The sequence below is a fragment of the Pleurodeles waltl genome, chromosome 9 (genome assembly GCF_031143425.1).
Source record: "Pleurodeles waltl isolate 20211129_DDA chromosome 9, aPleWal1.hap1.20221129, whole genome shotgun sequence".
NCBI lineage: Eukaryota > Metazoa > Chordata > Amphibia > Caudata > Salamandridae > Pleurodeles > Pleurodeles waltl.
Window position 1 is genome coordinate 431,861,067 of NC_090448.1, and position 17,171 is coordinate 431,878,237.

General features: G+C 44.8%; 1 protein-coding gene across 1 annotated transcript in view; it reads left to right on the top strand.

The window, feature by feature from the left end:
* The window catches only part of LOC138259478 (cytochrome P450 2C19-like), a 564,007-nt gene extending 547,703 nt beyond the window's left edge, over window positions 1-16,304 (top strand). Inside the window, exon 9 of the mRNA XM_069207248.1 lies at window positions 13,895-16,304. Within this exon, the coding sequence (XP_069063349.1) occupies window positions 13,895-14,082 (188 nt within the window). The 3' untranslated portion in view covers window positions 14,083-16,304. The remainder of the gene's footprint in view (window positions 1-13,894) is intronic.
* The last annotated feature ends 867 nt before the right edge of the window (window positions 16,305-17,171 follow it).

Genomic DNA, 17,171 nt, shown 5'->3' on the forward strand with positions numbered 1-17,171 from the left:
GAAATTGGGATCCTGGAAAAATGGACCAAGTGCTCCTAAAAGCTAGGGGTAGAAAGGGTAAATCCTTGCCCACTATCCCTCCCTCTCCAGAAGATTCCCCTTTCGAGGAAGATGAATCATATCCCTGTGCAGAACCTACACCAGATGAGCTGGTAGTAGACACTGGTGAGCTTTTGGGTGCAGGGGGGCTTGCTAGGGAAGAACTGAGTGTGGCACAGCAGACCTGTCCCACACTAGAGGGTTTAGGACAGCAACCTGTCAAACAGCAGAATTGGGATATCGCTGATGGCTATACATTCTATTGGGAAGACAACCTGCTTTATACTGAGTCAAGGGACCCTAAACCTGGAGCTGCCAGGAGACTGGTCATCCCTTTGCAGAATAGGGAGTTTCTTCTGACTTTGGCTCATGATATTCCTTTGGCTGGGCATCTGGGCCAAAGTTAGACTTGGGACATATTTGTTCCATTGTTTCACTGGCCTTATATGTCAGAGTACACCAAGGAGTTTTGTCGCTCCTGTTTGACCTGCCAAGCCAGTGGCAACACTGGTGGCACACCTAAAGCCCTCTTAATTCCACTCCCAATGGTTGGGTGCCCTTGGAAAAAGGGTAAGGGTTGACATTGTTGGCCCCCTTGACCCTCCAACAGCTTCAGGAAATAGATTTATCTTTATGGTAGTCAACCATGCCACTAGGTATCCTGAAGCAATCCCCTTAAGGACCACTACATCTCCTGCAGTGGCAAAAGCCCACCTGGGAATATTTTCCAGAGTGGGTTTCCCTAAGGAAGTGTTATCAGACAGAGTAAGTAACTTTATGTCTGCATATCTCAAGGCAATGTGGAAGGAGTGTGGTGTAACCTACAAGTTCACCACCCCTTATCATCGACAAACAAATGGACTGGTTGAGAGGTTTACTAAAACTCTCAAAGGCATGATTATGGGACTCCCTGAAAAACTCAGGAGGAGATGGTATGTCCTGTTGCCATGCCTCCTTTTTGGTTATAGGGAGGTACCCCAGAAAGAAGTGGGCTTCAGCCCATTTGAACTCCTCTTTGGACACCCTGGAAGACGTCCCGTTGCTCTTGTGAAGGAGGGTTGGGAACAATCTTTAAAAGCTCCCAAACAAGACATTGTGGATTATGTATTTGGCCTCAGATCAAGGATGGCTGAGTACATGAAAAAGGCCAGTAAAAACCTTCAGGCCAGCCAAGAGCTCCAAAAGCAATGCATTGACAAGAAGGATGTCCTGACTTAGTACCACTCAGGACAAAATGTGTGGGTATTGGAGCTGGGCCCCCAAGAGCACTCCAAGACAAATGGTGTGGACCTCATCTCATTGTGGAAAAGAAAGGTGAGGTCACCTACTTGGTGGACCTGGGCACTGTCAGAAGCCCCCTTAGGGTGCTTCATGTCAATGGCCTGAAACCTTACTATGACAGGGCTGACTTAACCCTGCTCATGGCCACAGATGAGAGGCAGGAGGAAGAGAGTGACCCTCTCCCTGACCTCTTCTCCACCACTGAAACTGATGGCTTAGTGGAGGGAGTTGTATTGGCAGATTGCCTTACTCCTGAGCAGAAGGACAACTGCTTAAATCTCATTGATCAGTTCTCCGACCTCTTGTAGGAAGGTAGCCTCTTTCTACTCTTGTTACCCCCACTTTTGGCCTGTTTGTGAGTATATGTCAGGGTGTTTTTACTGTCTCACTGGGAATCTGCTAGCCAGGACCCCAGTGCTCATAGTGAAGACCCTATTTATCAGTGTGTTCTATATGGCTCACTGGGACCCTGCTAGCCAGGGCCCAAGTGCTCAGATTTTGTGGCCTTAATGTGTTCCCTGTGTGGTGCCTAACTGTATCACTGAGGCTCTGCTAACCGGAACCTCAGTGCTTATGTTCTCTCTGCTTTTAAAATTGTCACTGCAGGCTGGTGACCATTTTTACCAATTTTGATTGGCACACTGGAACACCCTTATTATTCCCTAGTATATGGTACCTAGGTACCCAGGGTATTGGGGTTCCAGGAGATCCCTTTGGGCTGCAGCATTGCTTGTGCCACCCATAGGGAGCTCAGACAATTCTTACACAGGACTGCCACTGCAGCCTGAGTGAAATAACATCCACTTTATTTCACAGCCATTTTACACTGTACTTAAGTGACTTAAAAGTCACCTATATGTCTAACCCTCACTTAGTGAAGGCTAGGTGCAAAGTTACTAAGTGAGAGGGCACCCTGACACTAGCCAATGTGCCCCCACATAGTTCAGGGCAATTTCCCCTGACTTTGTGAGTGCGGGAACACCATTACACGCAGGCACTACATATGGGCATTACCTATATATAGCTTTACAATGGAAACTCCGAATATGGCCATGTAACATGTCTAAGTTCATGGAATTGTCCACCCATGCCAAATCTGGTACTGGGGTGCCAATCCCATGCATCCCCGGGGCTCCAGCATGGACCCCGGGTACTGCCAAACTAGCTCTCAGGGGTTTTCACTGCACCTACCGCTGCTGCCAACCCACAGACAGGCTTCTACCCTCCTGGGGTCTGGGCAGCCCAGGAAGGCAGAACAAAGGATTTCCTCTGAGAATGGTGTTACACCCTCTCCCTTGGGAAATAGATGTTAAGGGCCTGAGAGTAGTAGCCTCTCCAGGCCTCTGGAAATGCTTTGAAGGGCACAGATGGTGCCCTCCTTGCATAAACCAGTCTATACCGGTTCTGGGATCCCCCAGCCCCTGCCCTGGTGCTAAACTGGACAAAGGAAAGTGGAGTGACCACTCCCCTGTCCATCACTACCCCAGGGGTGGTGCCCAGAGCTCCTCCAGTGTGTCCCAGACCTCTGCCATCTTGAATGTAGAAGTGTAATGGCACAATGGAGGCCTCTGAGTGGCCAGTACCAGCAGGTGACGTCAGAGACCCCTCCTGATAGGTGCTTACCTGACTAGGTGGCCAATCCTCCTCTGAGGGCTATTTAGGGTCTCTCTTGTGGGTTTCTCATCAGAAAACGAATGCAAGAGCATGCCAGAGATCCTCTGCATCTCCTTCTTTGACTTCTGACAAGGATCGACCGCTGACTGCAACCAGGATTCCTGCAAAATTCCAACAAAGTAGCAAGAAGTCTACCAGCAACATTGTAGCGCCTAATCCTGCCGGCTTTCTCAACTATTTCCTGGTGGTGCATGCTCTGGTGGCTGTCTGCCTTCACCATGCACTGGAAGCCAAGAAGAAATCTCCCGTGGGTCGACGGAATCTTCCCCCTGCTACGGCAAGCACCAAACTTCTGCTTCACCAGTCCTCTGGGTCCCCTCTCATCTTGACGAGCGTGGTCCCTGGAACACAGGAGCTGGATCCAAGTGACCCCGACAGTCCAGTGGTCCATCTGTCCAAATTTGGTGGAGGTAAGTCCTTGCCTCCCCACGCCAGACAGTAATCCTGTGTACTGTGTGAACTGCAGCTGCTAGGGCTTCTGTGCACTTTTGCCAGGAATTCTTCATACACAGCACAGCCCAGGTCCCCAGCATTCTGTCCTGCATTGCTGAACTCGCTGAGTTGACCACCGGCTTTGTGGGACTCTCCTTTGTAGTGTTGAGATGACTGCAGTGCTCAGTTTTCTTGAACCCCTGTTTAAGTGCTTCTGCGGGTGCTGGCTGCTTCTGCATGGGCTCTCTGTGTTGCTGAGCACCCCCTCTGTCTCCTCTTCCAAGGGGCAACCTCCTGGTCAGGCAGCACCCATTTTCTACAACAGCGACCTTTGCAGATAGCAAGGCTTGTTTGTGGTCTTTCTGCATTTAAACAACTCTGCATCCTCCAGCACGTCGTGGGACATCTTCTGTGCAAACAAGTCATTGTCATTTTCCGTTGTTGCAGAATCTTCAGCTTCTTCCACCCAGAGGCAGCCATTTTGCACCTTCATCTGTGGTTTAGTGGGCTCCTGCCCCCAACACTTTTGTGACTCTTGGAATTGGTGCCCTTCCTTTGCAGGTCCTCAGGTCCAGGAATCTGTCTTCAGTGCTTTGCAATCTGTTCTGGTCTTTAAAGAATCTCCTATCACAACTTTAGTGTGTTTCTGGGGAAGTAGGGTCACTTCACTCCTACTTTTCAGGGTCCTGCGGTGGGGTATCTTGGACACCGTTAGTGTTTTCTAACACTCCCAGTGACCCTCTAGACACTACACTAGGCCTGGGGTCCGTAAGTGGTTTGCATTTCACTTTCTTAGTATATGGTTTGTGTTGCCCCTATGCCTATTGCATCCTATTGTATTCTTCAGTGGTTGCACTACTTTTCAAACTGTTTACTTATCTGATTTTGGTTTGTGTGTATATTTTGTGTATTTTACTTACCTCCTAAGGGAGTATATCCTCTGAGATATTTTTGGCACATTGTCACTAAAATAAAGTACCTTTATTTTTAGTAACTCTGAGTATTGTGATTCTTATGATATAGTGCTATATGATATAAGTGGTATGGTAGGAGCTTTACATGTCTCCTAGTTCAGCCGAAGCTGCTCTGCTAAAGCTACCTCTATCAGCCAAAGCTGCTAGAACACTATTAATCTACTGATAAGGGATAACTGTACCTGGCACAAGGTGGAAGTACCATCTGGTACCCACCATAAGCCAGGCCAGCCTCCTACATTGGTGATGCAGCAGTGGGAATATTACTTGTAACTGCTTTACCACTTTGTCATTGGTGCTTTTCATAAGAAAACATATACCAAATACTTAAAAATATATACAGTTAGCCTGAACAGTTTAACTTTCTTTCTACAAACTTTCTAAAAAGTTTCTGAAAAGTTTCCAAAAGTTTTGAAAAGTTTGAAAAAGTTTTTCTCTTTTCTCTAAAAGTTTCTAATACTTTTTTCTCTCTGTCCTAAACCCTTTCTAACAATCATGTCTGAAGTAGAACTTACTCCCACAGTTGTCCAGGCAACCTATGGTAGTTTAAACTTCAAAAGTTTGAGGGGTCTCTGCATAGAAAGAGGTTTAAGCATTGGTAAGAACCTTACTAAAGATCTTCTCCTTAGCCTTCTCCTAGTAAGTGACCAGAACCTGTCTGGCCCATCCCAGGATCAGGAGGTAGAGGAGTGGGGTACTCAGCAAGAATCAGGGGAGGGCCCTGAGGATGCTGGGGAGGGTTCATCCAAAGACCTGCCAGCTAACAGGCCACCCAGTAACACTAGTAGTGGGAGGAGGCCACACACTAGTAGGGCACCTTTCACTCCAAAAGGCCAGGTTACTAGGGACCAGCCAGTTATGGACAGGTCCAATTCTGCCAATTACGACATTTCCTCTGTGTCTCAGAATTCCCAAGCCTCCCTCCCTGAGGAAAACACCATGGAAAGGGAACTCGGAAAGCTGAGGTTGGAAGAGGCCAGGCTGAAGCTAAGTCAGCAGTAGCTGGCCTTAGACAGGGAATCCCTGGATATAGAGAGGGAAATGCAGAGGTTGAGGTTAGTTACCCATGGTGGCAGCAGCAGTGTTTTTGATAGTAATCCTGTAAGAGAACAAGATTCTAGAAACCTGCATAAGATAGTCCCCCCTTACAAGGAGGGGGTATGACATTAACAAGTGGTTTGTGGCACTTGAGAGGTCTTGTATGGTACAGTTGGTCCCTCAAAGGCAGTGGGCTGCTATCTTGTGGCTATCTTTCACTGGTAAGGGTAGGGATAGGCTCCTTACTGTCAGAGAAAGTGATGCTAATAATTACAAAGTTTTGAAGGATGCAATTTTAGATGGATTTGGCTTAACCACTGAACAATACAGGATAAAGTTCAGAGATAGCAGAAAAGAGTCCTCTCAAGACTGGACAGACTTTGTAGACTGTTCAGTGAAGGCCTTGGAGGGATGGTTACATGGCAGTAACGTGACTGACTATGAAAGCCTGTACAATCTAATCCTGAGAGAGCATATTTTGAATAATTGTGTGTCTGACTTGTTGCACCAGTACTTGGTAGACTCAGATCTCACCTCTCTCCATGAATTGGGAAAGAAGGCAGACAATGGGATGAGAACAATAGTGAGCAGAAAAGCTCATACAGGGGGTGACTAGGATGGCAAGAAGAAAGATGGTGAGAAATCTCAGGATAAGCATGGGGACAAAGGTAAAAACAAAGATCCTTCTTCAAATCCTAAACACTCTTTACGGGGGATAAATCATCTTTTAACTCTTCTTCACAATCCACACACACTAAAAAGCCTTGGTGCTATGTGTGTAAAAATAAAGGCCATTGACCATGGGATAAGTCCTGCCCAGGTAAAGCCCCATAGCCAACCACCACTAATACATCAAACTCTAGTGCCCCTATCAGTCGTGGTAATAGTGGTAGGACTCCTGGCACCAGTCAAAATAGGGGTGTAGTTGGGTTCACTTTTGAGGCCATCATAGAAACTGGGATAGTTAGTCCCAAAACATTTTCTGTCACACCTGGTGTCACTGGTCTTGCCACTCTGGCTGTTTGGTTCCTTACAATGGATAAGTACAGGCAGTCAGTTTTAATAAATGGTGTTGAGGCCCAGGCCTACAGGGACACAGGTGCTAGTATCACTTTGGTGACTGAAAACCTAGGCCCATATTTATACTTTTTTAGTATTGCATTTGTGTCATTTTTTTATGCAAAAGCGGCACAAACTTGCAAAATACAATTGTATTTTGTAAGTTTGTGCTGTTTTTTGCGTCAAAAAGCGGCACAAATGTGGCACAAAAAAAAGTATAAATACGGGCCCTAGTGTCTCCTGCACAACACCTCATTGGATAACAATACAAGATTATTGATGTCCATAACTCCACTCAGTTCCTCCCCTGAGCTATAGTTCAGTTTAGTTGGGTGGAGTTACTGGCCCTAAGCAGGTGGTAGTATCACCTAGCTTACCTGTAGACTGTCTCTTAGGTAATGACCTAGAGACCTCAGGTTGGGCTGAGATAGAGTTTAGAACCCATGCTTCCATGCTGGGTATCCCTGAGGAATTGCTTCCTCTCATTTCAACTGAAATGAAAAAGCAAAGGAGAGAAAAGGCCTGAAATCTCAGGATCCTTCTCCAACAACAGGTAAAAAGGGCATCAAAGTATCTCCTACCCACCCTGCCATTAAAGATACCATTCCTGTGGTTGGAGAAACCTCTCCTGGAGTGGAACCTGTACCAAGGGAACCATCACCTACCACAGCTGTACTCCCTGAGGTAAAAGTACCTCTCTGTGGGATAACTAATACTATTGAGAAAAAGTGCACCATTTTAGTTAACATGGAGCATCCATCCAACCCTACCAGAGAAACTTTAGTGCAGCAATCCTGCACTGCCTCACAACACAAAGGACAGCAGCTGTGCCCTAGTGAGGAGCTTATAGGACAGCAGCTCTGCCCTGCTCCAACTCAAGACAAACAGCAACCCTGTTCTCTCTTACAGCCAAATAGACAAACCTTTTGCCCAGCTATGGCTTTATTGAGACAGCATCCCTGTCTGGCATTCTCATCACTAGATATAGGACTAATGGACCAAACCCACTGCTCTAAACTAAAACATACTAATAGGAACTCTGAGAATATAACTGCACATTGTTAGCTAGCTAAAAAACTCCAAACAGGGTGGTTCACATCCCCACAGGGAAGTAACTATACAGTGGATGATAAATGGAGTAACCAATCTATTTCATAGCTACTCTCCACTTATCACCAATTAGACAATGAAGACTCAAATGGCCAAGGTTAGCTTTATTGTCCTTCGTTTGGGGGTGGGGGGTTGTGTAGGAAGGTAGCCTCTTTCTAGCCTTGTTACCCCCACTTTTCACCTGTTTGTTTGTATATGTCAGGGTGTTTTTACTGTCTCACTGGGGTCTTGCTAGTCAGGACACCAGTGCTCATAGTGAAGACCCTATTTGTCAGTGTGTTCTGTATGTCTCACTGGGACCCTGCTAGCCAAGGCCCCAGTGCTCATCTTTTGTGGCCTGAATGTGTTCCCTGTGTGGTGCCTAACTGTGTCACTGAGGCTCTGCTAACCAGAATCTACTATCTAGCCTCATCTGTACCAATTAGAATTCTGCCCCATTTGTGCGGGTGTCCAAATCAGAATCTGACTAAAAACATATTAAAAACTGCCCTTTGGGACCTGCTTTAGTCGCCCCTCAATTTCTACATGTTTTGGGCCTTCCATGGAACAAGCATTTGGCCCACCTACACAAGTGAGGTATCATTTTTATCATGAGACTAAGGGGGACGCTGGGTGGTAGGAAATTTGTACAGGTGCAGTGATCCCACTCAGAAAAAAGGTAAGAAAACGAAGAGGGATCCATTCAAGCAAGTCTCTGGACTCCCTTGGGCGTTTAATTTTCAGAAATGTCTGGGTTTGATAGGCTTCCTGAGATGGCTGCTGAGCCCAGTCCAAAACTGCAGATGCAAAAACAGGTCATATTGTGATACTTAATTTTGATGTCTCCACAATACACTGTGGGCCCTTCCCTGCTGCGGGCACTAGCCCCACCCACACAAGTGAAGTAGCATTTTTAGAGACCTGGGGGAACATTGAATGGTAGGTCATTTGTTGCTCCCCTCAGATTACAAATCTTTCCATCATAAAATAAGAGAAAAATGTGGGTTTTTAGACACATATGGAGGTTTGCAAGGGGTTATGGGTAATGGAACCTAGTTAAAGCCACTCAAGTTACCCCATCCTGGATTTCCCTGGGTGTCTAGTTTTTAAAAATGTGCAGGTTTGCTAGGTTTCTCTAGGTGCCGGCTGAGCTAGGGCCTAAAATCCACAGCTAGGCACAGTGTCAAAATGTGACCATTTCCTAAAGCAAGCACTAGGCCTACCCACACAAGTGAGGTATCATTTCTATTGGGAGACTTGGGGGAATGCGAGGGAAAGGAGATTTGTGGCTCTTCTTAGATTCCAGAACTATCCTTCACTGAAATCTGCTGAAACTTTGTTTTTTTGGACAAATTTTGAGGTTTGCAAAGGATTCTGGGTACCAGAACCCTGTGAGAGTCACACAAGACACCCCGTCCTTGAATGCCCTGGCTGTCTAGTTTTAAAAAATTTACTGGTTTGCTAGGATTTCTCTAGGTGCCGGCTGATCTATGGCCCAAACTCCACAGCTAGGCACATTGCAAAAAAGGGTCAGTTTTTCGTGGAAAATGTGCGGTGTTTACTTTGCATTTTTGTCTGTTTCTTGTTGCAGGCACTAAGCTTACCCACGCAAGTGTGGTAGCATTCATTTTGGGAGACGTAGGGGTACATAGAATAGTAGAACAAATGTTATTACCAATTGTCTTTCTCTGCATCTGTACCTTCCAAATGAAGACAGTGTGTAAGAAAGAAGTCATTTTGAGATATGCCCTCTGATTCACATGCTGGTTGTAGGAGGCTAGCCTGGCTTATAGTGGGTACCTTGTGGTACTTACACCCTGTGCCAGGTCCAGTTATCCCTTATTAGTAGAATAGAGGTGTTTCTAGCAGCTTAGGCTGATAGAAGGTAGCTATGGCAAAGCAGCTTAGGCTGAACTATGAGACATGCAAAGCTCCTACTATACCACTTATATCAGATAGCACAATATCATAAGAAAACACAATACTCAGAGTTACTACAAAATAAAGGTACTTTATTTTAGTGACAATACGCCAAAAGTATCACAGAGAATACTTAGGAGGTAAGTAATATACACAAATTATATGTACACAAACCCAAAACAGGTAAGTAACAGTAAGAAAAGTAGTGCAAACAATGTAGAATCACAATAGGATGCAATAGGCAAACATAGGTCTTGGGGCAACAAAAACCATATACTTCAAAAGTGGAATGCAAATCACAAATGGACCCCAGACCTATGGGAGATTGTAGAGGGTCGCTGGGACTGTGAGAAAACAGTAAGGGTGTCCAAAATACCCCACCCCAAGACCATAGAAAGTAGGAGTAAAATTACCCTACTACCCCAGAAAGACACAATAGTCATGATAGGGGGATTCTGCAAGAACCACAAGAACCAGCAAAACACTGAAGACGGATTCCTGGACCTGAGGACCTGAAAAGGAAGGGGACTAAGTCCAAGAGTCACGATAGTGTCCGGAGGGGGCAGGAGCCCAGGAAACCCCTGATGAAGGTGCAAAAGGGCTGCTTCCGGGTGGAAGAAGCCAAAGATTCTGCAACAATGAAAAAGGCTAGGAACATCTTCGTTGGATGGAAGATGTCCCATGGCATGCTGGGTGTTGCAGAATTGTTTCCATGCAGAAATACTGCAAACAAGCCTTGCTAGCTGCAAGGGTTGCGGTTGAGGTTTTTGGGTGCTGCTGGGGACCAGGAAGGATCAGGATGTCGCCCCTTGGAGGAGGAGACAGAGGGGGTGCTCAGCAACTCAGAGAGCCCCCGCAAAAGCAGGCAGCACCCGCAGAAGTACCAGAGCAGGCGCTTAGAAGATCTGTGAAACTAGGGTCACAAAAGGAGGGTCCCACGACGTCGGAGTCCAACTCAGCGGGTTGAGGACTGCAGGACAGAGTGCTGGGGACCCAGGCTAGGCTGTGCACAAAGGAATCCTTGGAGAAGTGCACAGAAGCCGGAGCAGCTGCAAATCATACAGTACACAGGTTTGCTGTCTGGTGTAGGGAGGCAAGGACTTACCTCCACCAAACTTGGACTGAAGGATCACTGGACTGTGGGGGTCACTTGGATCCAGCTCCTGTGTTCCAGGGACCACGCTCGTCAGGATGAGAGGGGACCCAGAGGACCGGTGATGCAGTCTTTTGGTGGCTGCGTTAGCAGGGGGAAGATTCCGTCGACCCACGGGAGATTTCTTCTTGGCTTCCAGTGCAGGGTGAAGGCAGACAGCCCTAAGAGCATGCACCACCAGGAAACAGTTGAGAAAGCCGGCAGGATGAGGCGCTACAATGATGCTGGTAGTCGTCTTGCTACTTTGTTGCGGTTTTGCAGGCATCCTGGAGCAGTCAGCGGGTGAACCTTGGCAGAAGTCGAAGAGGGAAGTGCAGAGGAACTCTGGTGAGCTCTTGCATTAGTTATCTGAAGAATACCCCAGAGGAGAGACCCTAAATAGCCAGAAAAAGAGGTTTGGCTACCAAGAGAGGTAAGAACCTATCAGAAGGGGTCTCTGACGTCACCTGCTGGCACTGGCCACTCAGAGCAGTCCAGTGTGCCCCCAGCGCCTCTGAATCCAAGATGGCAGAGGTCCGGGACACACTGGAGGAGCTCTGGGCACCTCCCCTAGGGAGGTACTGGTCAGGAGAGTGGTCACTCCCCTTTCTTTTGTCTAGTTTCGCGCCAGAGCAGGGCTAGGGGATCCCTGAACCGGTGTAGACTGGCTTATGCAGAGATGGGCACCATCTGTGCCCATCAAAGCATTTCCAGAGGCTGGGGGAGGCTACTCCTCCCCAGCCCTTCACACCTATTTCCAAGGGGAGAGAGTGTAACACCCTCTCTCAGAGGAAATCCTTTGTTCTGCCTTCCCAGGCCAGGGCTTCATGGACCCCAGGAGGGCAGAATCCTGTCTGAGGGGTTGGCAGCAGCAGCAGCTGCAGTGGAAACCCCGGAAAGGCAGTTTGGAAGTACCCTGGTTCTGTGCTAGAGTTCATGGATCATGGAATTGTCCCCCCAATACCAGAATGGTATTGGGGTGACAATTCAATGATCTTAGACATGTTACATGGCCATGTTCGGAGTTACCATTGTAACGCTACACATAGGTAGTGACCTATGTGCAGGGCACGCTTGTAATGATGTCCCCACACTCACAAAGTTTGGGGAATTTGCCCTGAACGATGTGGGGGCACTTTGGCTAGTGCCAGGGTGCCCACACACTAAGTAACTTGGCACCCAACCTTCACCAAGTGAGGGTTAGACATATAGGTGACTTATAAGTTACTTATGTGCAGTGAAAAATTGCTGTGAAATAACGTGCACGTTATTTCACTCAGGCTGCAGTGGCAGTGCTGTGTAAGAATTGTCTGAGCTTCCTATGGGTGGAAAAAGAAATGCTGCAGCCCATAGGGATCTCCTGGAACCCCAATACCCTGGGTACCTAATTACCATATACAAGGGAATCATATGGGTGTACCAGTGTGCCAATGAGAATTGGTAAAATTAGTCACTAGCCTGCAGTGACAATTTTAGAAACTAGAGAGAGCATAAACACTGAGGTTCTGGTTAGCAGAGCCTCAGTGATACAGTTAGGCACCACATACAGGGCATATATGTTGAGCACTGGGGTCCTGCCTAGCAGGATCCCATTGACACAAGGGCAAAAACAAACATACACAGAGTGAAAATGGGGGTAACATGCCTGTGAAGATGGTACTTTGCTACACTGGTATAACAGTATATTGCTTTTGAAAATCTTCCATAGTTAGGAGAAGTCACAGATGAAAACGTAGACACAAATGGCTGTTTTTTCAACTCTTTTCCAATATTTTTTTTAAATCAGTTGTTACTTTCCATAAGAAAAACCTTGAAGGATCTACACAAATGACCACATGTTGAATTCAGAATTTTGCCTCCATTTCATAAAGGAAAAGCTTTCCAGGGTCGACTATAGATTTTACACCCATTTCTAGCACTAACTGGACGGAGTTTGAAAGCACAAAAAAAAAAAAAAAATGGCTATCTCCCAGCAAAATGCCAAAACTGTGTTGAAAAATGTGCTTTCCTGATTCAAGTCTGCCTATTCCTGTAATCTGGGAGGATGGTGATTTTAGCAACACAAACCCTTCATTGGTGCCATTTGCAGGGATAAAAACAGATGCTTTCTTCTGCTGCACTTTTTTCAAATTTTTCCCCCAAAAAACAAATGTAGCTGTAGTTTGGCTGCTTTCCCAGTCCTGTTCAGGGGAATCTACAAACCCTGGGTACCTTTACAATTCCCAGGATGTTAAGAAAAAAAGGATGACAAATTGTCATGGATATCTCATGCGGATAAAAAGTTATTGGGACATAAGCGCTAACTACCCCAAATAGCCAAGAAAGGCTTGGCACTTGGGGGTGGGGAAGTGTGAAAGGCCTAGCAGCGAAAGGTTTAAGGATTAGTCAAACTTATACATCCCTGCCTCAATGTCTGTATACAAGAGAAGAAACCCTTCATCCCCACTAGGTGCCATGCTTCACCGTAGCAAAGCTTCTTCACTGATAAAGTGGGATCTTTTCAGTCCCATGTTTCAGCAGAATATTTGTGTGGTTTTGAGACACGTTAGATTAAAGTCGAATAAATGGAAGGAGAAGGGTAGCTTTATTTGGGCAAAATTAAAAATACTCATAATGTGGAGTCGATGAATTACAATACTTCCCTCATCTATCCTCAACATCACATGTTTCTGTCCAGTTCTGTTCTTTAAAATCACAGGGCTTTCTCTAGGACCTATGTAATCAAAGCATACTTATCTATAACTATTTCCAATAAATGTTACTTTACTCTAGTGGGCACTATATTGAGAGTTTAATCTGTACTTTATTGGTGCTCAGGCTTTTCCTGTAACAGTACTTTAAACTAATAGTTTCCAGGCTGAATGGGCTGGTAGCCAGAACCCCACATGATATCACCCTGCCATATGCAGATGCTGAGAAGTCTTAAGCCTTGATTATGAGTTAAGGGCTATCTTCTCATCAGAATAAGGAGTTATGTGATCATTTTCACACCCTTGCAGTTTACCCCTTCTACAATCTGGCAGGTTAGACCTGCTGAAGTTTAGTGGGGGCATAGGAAAAAGACAAAACATACAGAATTTCCATTTTAACAATTCAGTGTATCAGGTATTTACCACGTTAGTTAAATACCCCACCCTGTTCTGACAAATACATAGTGAGGGCCTTAATGCTCCTGTCCTCCTGCAGTTCCACCCAAAGCCACACTCCCAAGTCTGTGTTCCTGAATATTCTAATCAAATCTTGTCTTTTTTTCCAGGGAAGCGCATGTGCCTCGGGGAGGGACTTGCCCGCATGGAGCTTTTTCTGTTCTTTACCACCATACTGCAGAACTTCACTTTGAAAGCAACTGGAAATCCTGATGATATTGACCTCACCCCCGAGTTTAGTAGTTTTTCGAATCTCCCTCGCTGGTATCAACTCCACCTGGTTCCACGATTAAGATAAACCACTGCCATATTGTTAATTTAGGACATTTAATTTCATTTAGGGATTTTAAGAAAAGGACAAACCTAATTTAGAATTTGAAATGTCTGTAGACTCAGTAGGGATATATTAACATAGATTAAAAGTACACTAGTGAGTTAATCTTGCACTTGCAAAAATATCAGTCCTGGTGTGTATGAGAAGTATCATGAGTTCCTAAACCATTAAGGCAAGAGCTGAACAAATGGGAATGGGTAAAGAAGTTAGGATTTTATGGTGTGAGCAACGGACATTGATTCACTGAATGCCAAGAGGAGTCAAGGTAACACCAGAGCCACTTTGAGCAATGATTAAAAGCTAGGGTTGACTCGTTGTTTCACACTTAACTCATTTAAAAAAGTGGACGCTACTAAAAGAAAGCGGTTTCTCCTTCTGATGTTACCTTCATGGCTCCTTAGACAAGTGACAGTAAAGACGGTGCTGAGTGTACCAACAGGTAAGCCAGGGAAATCAAATGCCATCACAGGTAACCCTGATCCCCTCACGAACAGAGACTTGCATGCCCTGACAAAAGTGACAAAAGTTTTGTTAACCATTTTGCCTTCTATAACTGTTATATGCATTACTGTTGCATCTTTTTGCCACAGGTTAATTTCTAAGACAGGGACGAAAAAGTAAGGATGTTCTTCAAATGTCTTTGTCATTGAAGTGCCACATTTTGTGAATACCACCTAGCTATGTTTCAAACGGAATTCATTATTAAGTTGTTTATTATTGCCTTGCTTGGTTTTGTTAATTACAGGGTAATGTGTAACTTTAGGACCAACATAGTCCTAATTTATAGTTGTTCCAAGTTATACTTCTGTAAACCAATCCAATATTTGTTATGCAACTTCCAAAACACAATTATGGATTATCTAACTAGTATAGGGTGCCTGTAAAAAAACAGCTAATTAAAATCTATAATAATTCAATTGCTTATTAAAAGCTTATGGTCTTTTGATTACAAATTACACTTGCTTTTAAGCACATTTTCCCTTTTTCATGCACAATTTCAGCTTTACCAATGCTCATAAATAATAGGTCTTAAGATTCATTTTTAAAATACTTGACCGTGTCAGAAAATGTTAGAACTGACTACCAAACAATACTCTTTTAAACTGTCAAAATTCAAATATGTGTTTTTAAAAACTGTATGTTGTGTTTAGAAAAATTACAGGCAAAATATTGTGGAAAACAAGTCTATTTTTTCATAATTTGAATGACAATTTAAAGTGGTGTAAAACTGTAATATTTACATAAATGTAAACTATTAGGCCCTAGTAACTTGATTTTTTTTTTTTTAACTGTTTGGTTCGTAAAAACCTTAATTATATAGTGTTAGTCAAAATTATGTAAAACTTTATCATGTATTAGAACACATTGTCCCTAGGCACAGTACTGCACTACAAGACTGCATGGTAGAATCAACAACAGCATTCACCATGCCATCAGAGCATATCACTGAAAGAAAGAATGGAGAGTGCAAAAGTCGCAGCATATCCTTCTGGGTCTTTAGTAGTGCATTGCTGACATATTGTAATAAACACACAAGCTGGTTGGTATACTGGCACTCTGATATGTTGGTTAGGAATTACAACAATTGTGTCATGGTGGGAGTTGTTCGAGCAAGGTTATGATCATAATAAAGTATTTCCATAATGTTTAACTTATTTTTATTGACTAGTTGCATAAGAACCATAAGGCATTTTTTATGAGAGACAATCTCTCTTCATCAGACGATTGCATGTTTATTGCCTCAACTGTCTTGATGCTCTGCAGGGGTTACCAGTTCATCTTTGCATTTGTCATCGGACAGCTTTTCTACCCACTGCAGACCTCTCATTAAAATGTTACTTTAGCCTTAAAACTGTAGGGTCCTGTTTACATAAGTAAGTATGCTTATGTGGATCTCCTCATATGTAGATTGACACGTACACATACATGTAAATACCCCCATGAATGGAATTCACCATCTCCAAGTGTAGAATTATCGCTTAATGTAGATTTACGAGTTTTCACTTCCCTCAAATTATGAAGGATACAGATAAAATAATTCTGCAAAGTATTATTGAAAACTGTGATCAACGTATTATTTTTTCGAGATATAATGAACTATTGGTGTAACTATTTCAAACTGTGACATAAACTGCTCTAAATAAAAGGGGTATTGAACATTCTTAAATGAAAGTAAATAAAAAGGTATTGTGAATCCTATATATCTCTTATGTGTCTCCTCTATTCTATAATTTCTGGTTGTGTGATTTCAATGCATACCTCCTGCCTGATGTGGAGCCCATAAATGAATAGATGGGATTTAAACAGATCCTACTTTGCAGTTGAATAGTGACAGCGTTGATCAAGACAATTTGGCTAATATACCACTTCATGACCATCAGTTATGCTATCCCTCTAGACATCTGACAGCAATGACTGGTGACTTGGGTCCCCTCTCCTGAAAAAGGGCGTGGATCCAGCAACACAGGTGGTGGACTGAAGTGGTCCCAATGGTTTTGAAGTCCAGCTGTCCAACTTTGGTGGAGGTAAGAGCTTGCCTCACCACGCAAGACAGTACCGCTACGCATCATGTGTTTTGCAATTGCAAAGACTTGTTGGCATCCTTCCACAAAGTTCTTCATGACCGTGCAGCTCTGGCCCCCAGTATTCCTTCCTGCAATGCACAGCCTCCTGCGTGGTTTTCCGGCGGCATGGGATCCCTTCGTGTAGTGCTGCATGGGCCTCCTTTTGTCCCCGTGTTGTGGGACTCCTGTCCACGCTGCCTTGTCTTCTGAGGGCTCTCTGAGTTGCTAAAAGGCCCTCTCTGTCTCCCTCTCCTAGGGAGAGGCCACCAGGTCCCTCCTGGTCCCGGGCTGCACCAATTTCCGCTAACCAAGAGCTTTGCGTGTGCCAAGGCTTGTTGTTGGAATCCAGCGACACAAACCAGACTGCAGTCATCCTTTCGGCGTGGGACATGATACGCAGCAACTAGGAACCCACATCCATCTTCTTGGTTGCAGTACTGACTGTTCTCCTTTACCAGTGATTCTTCTTTTGCGCCTTCATCCACGTTA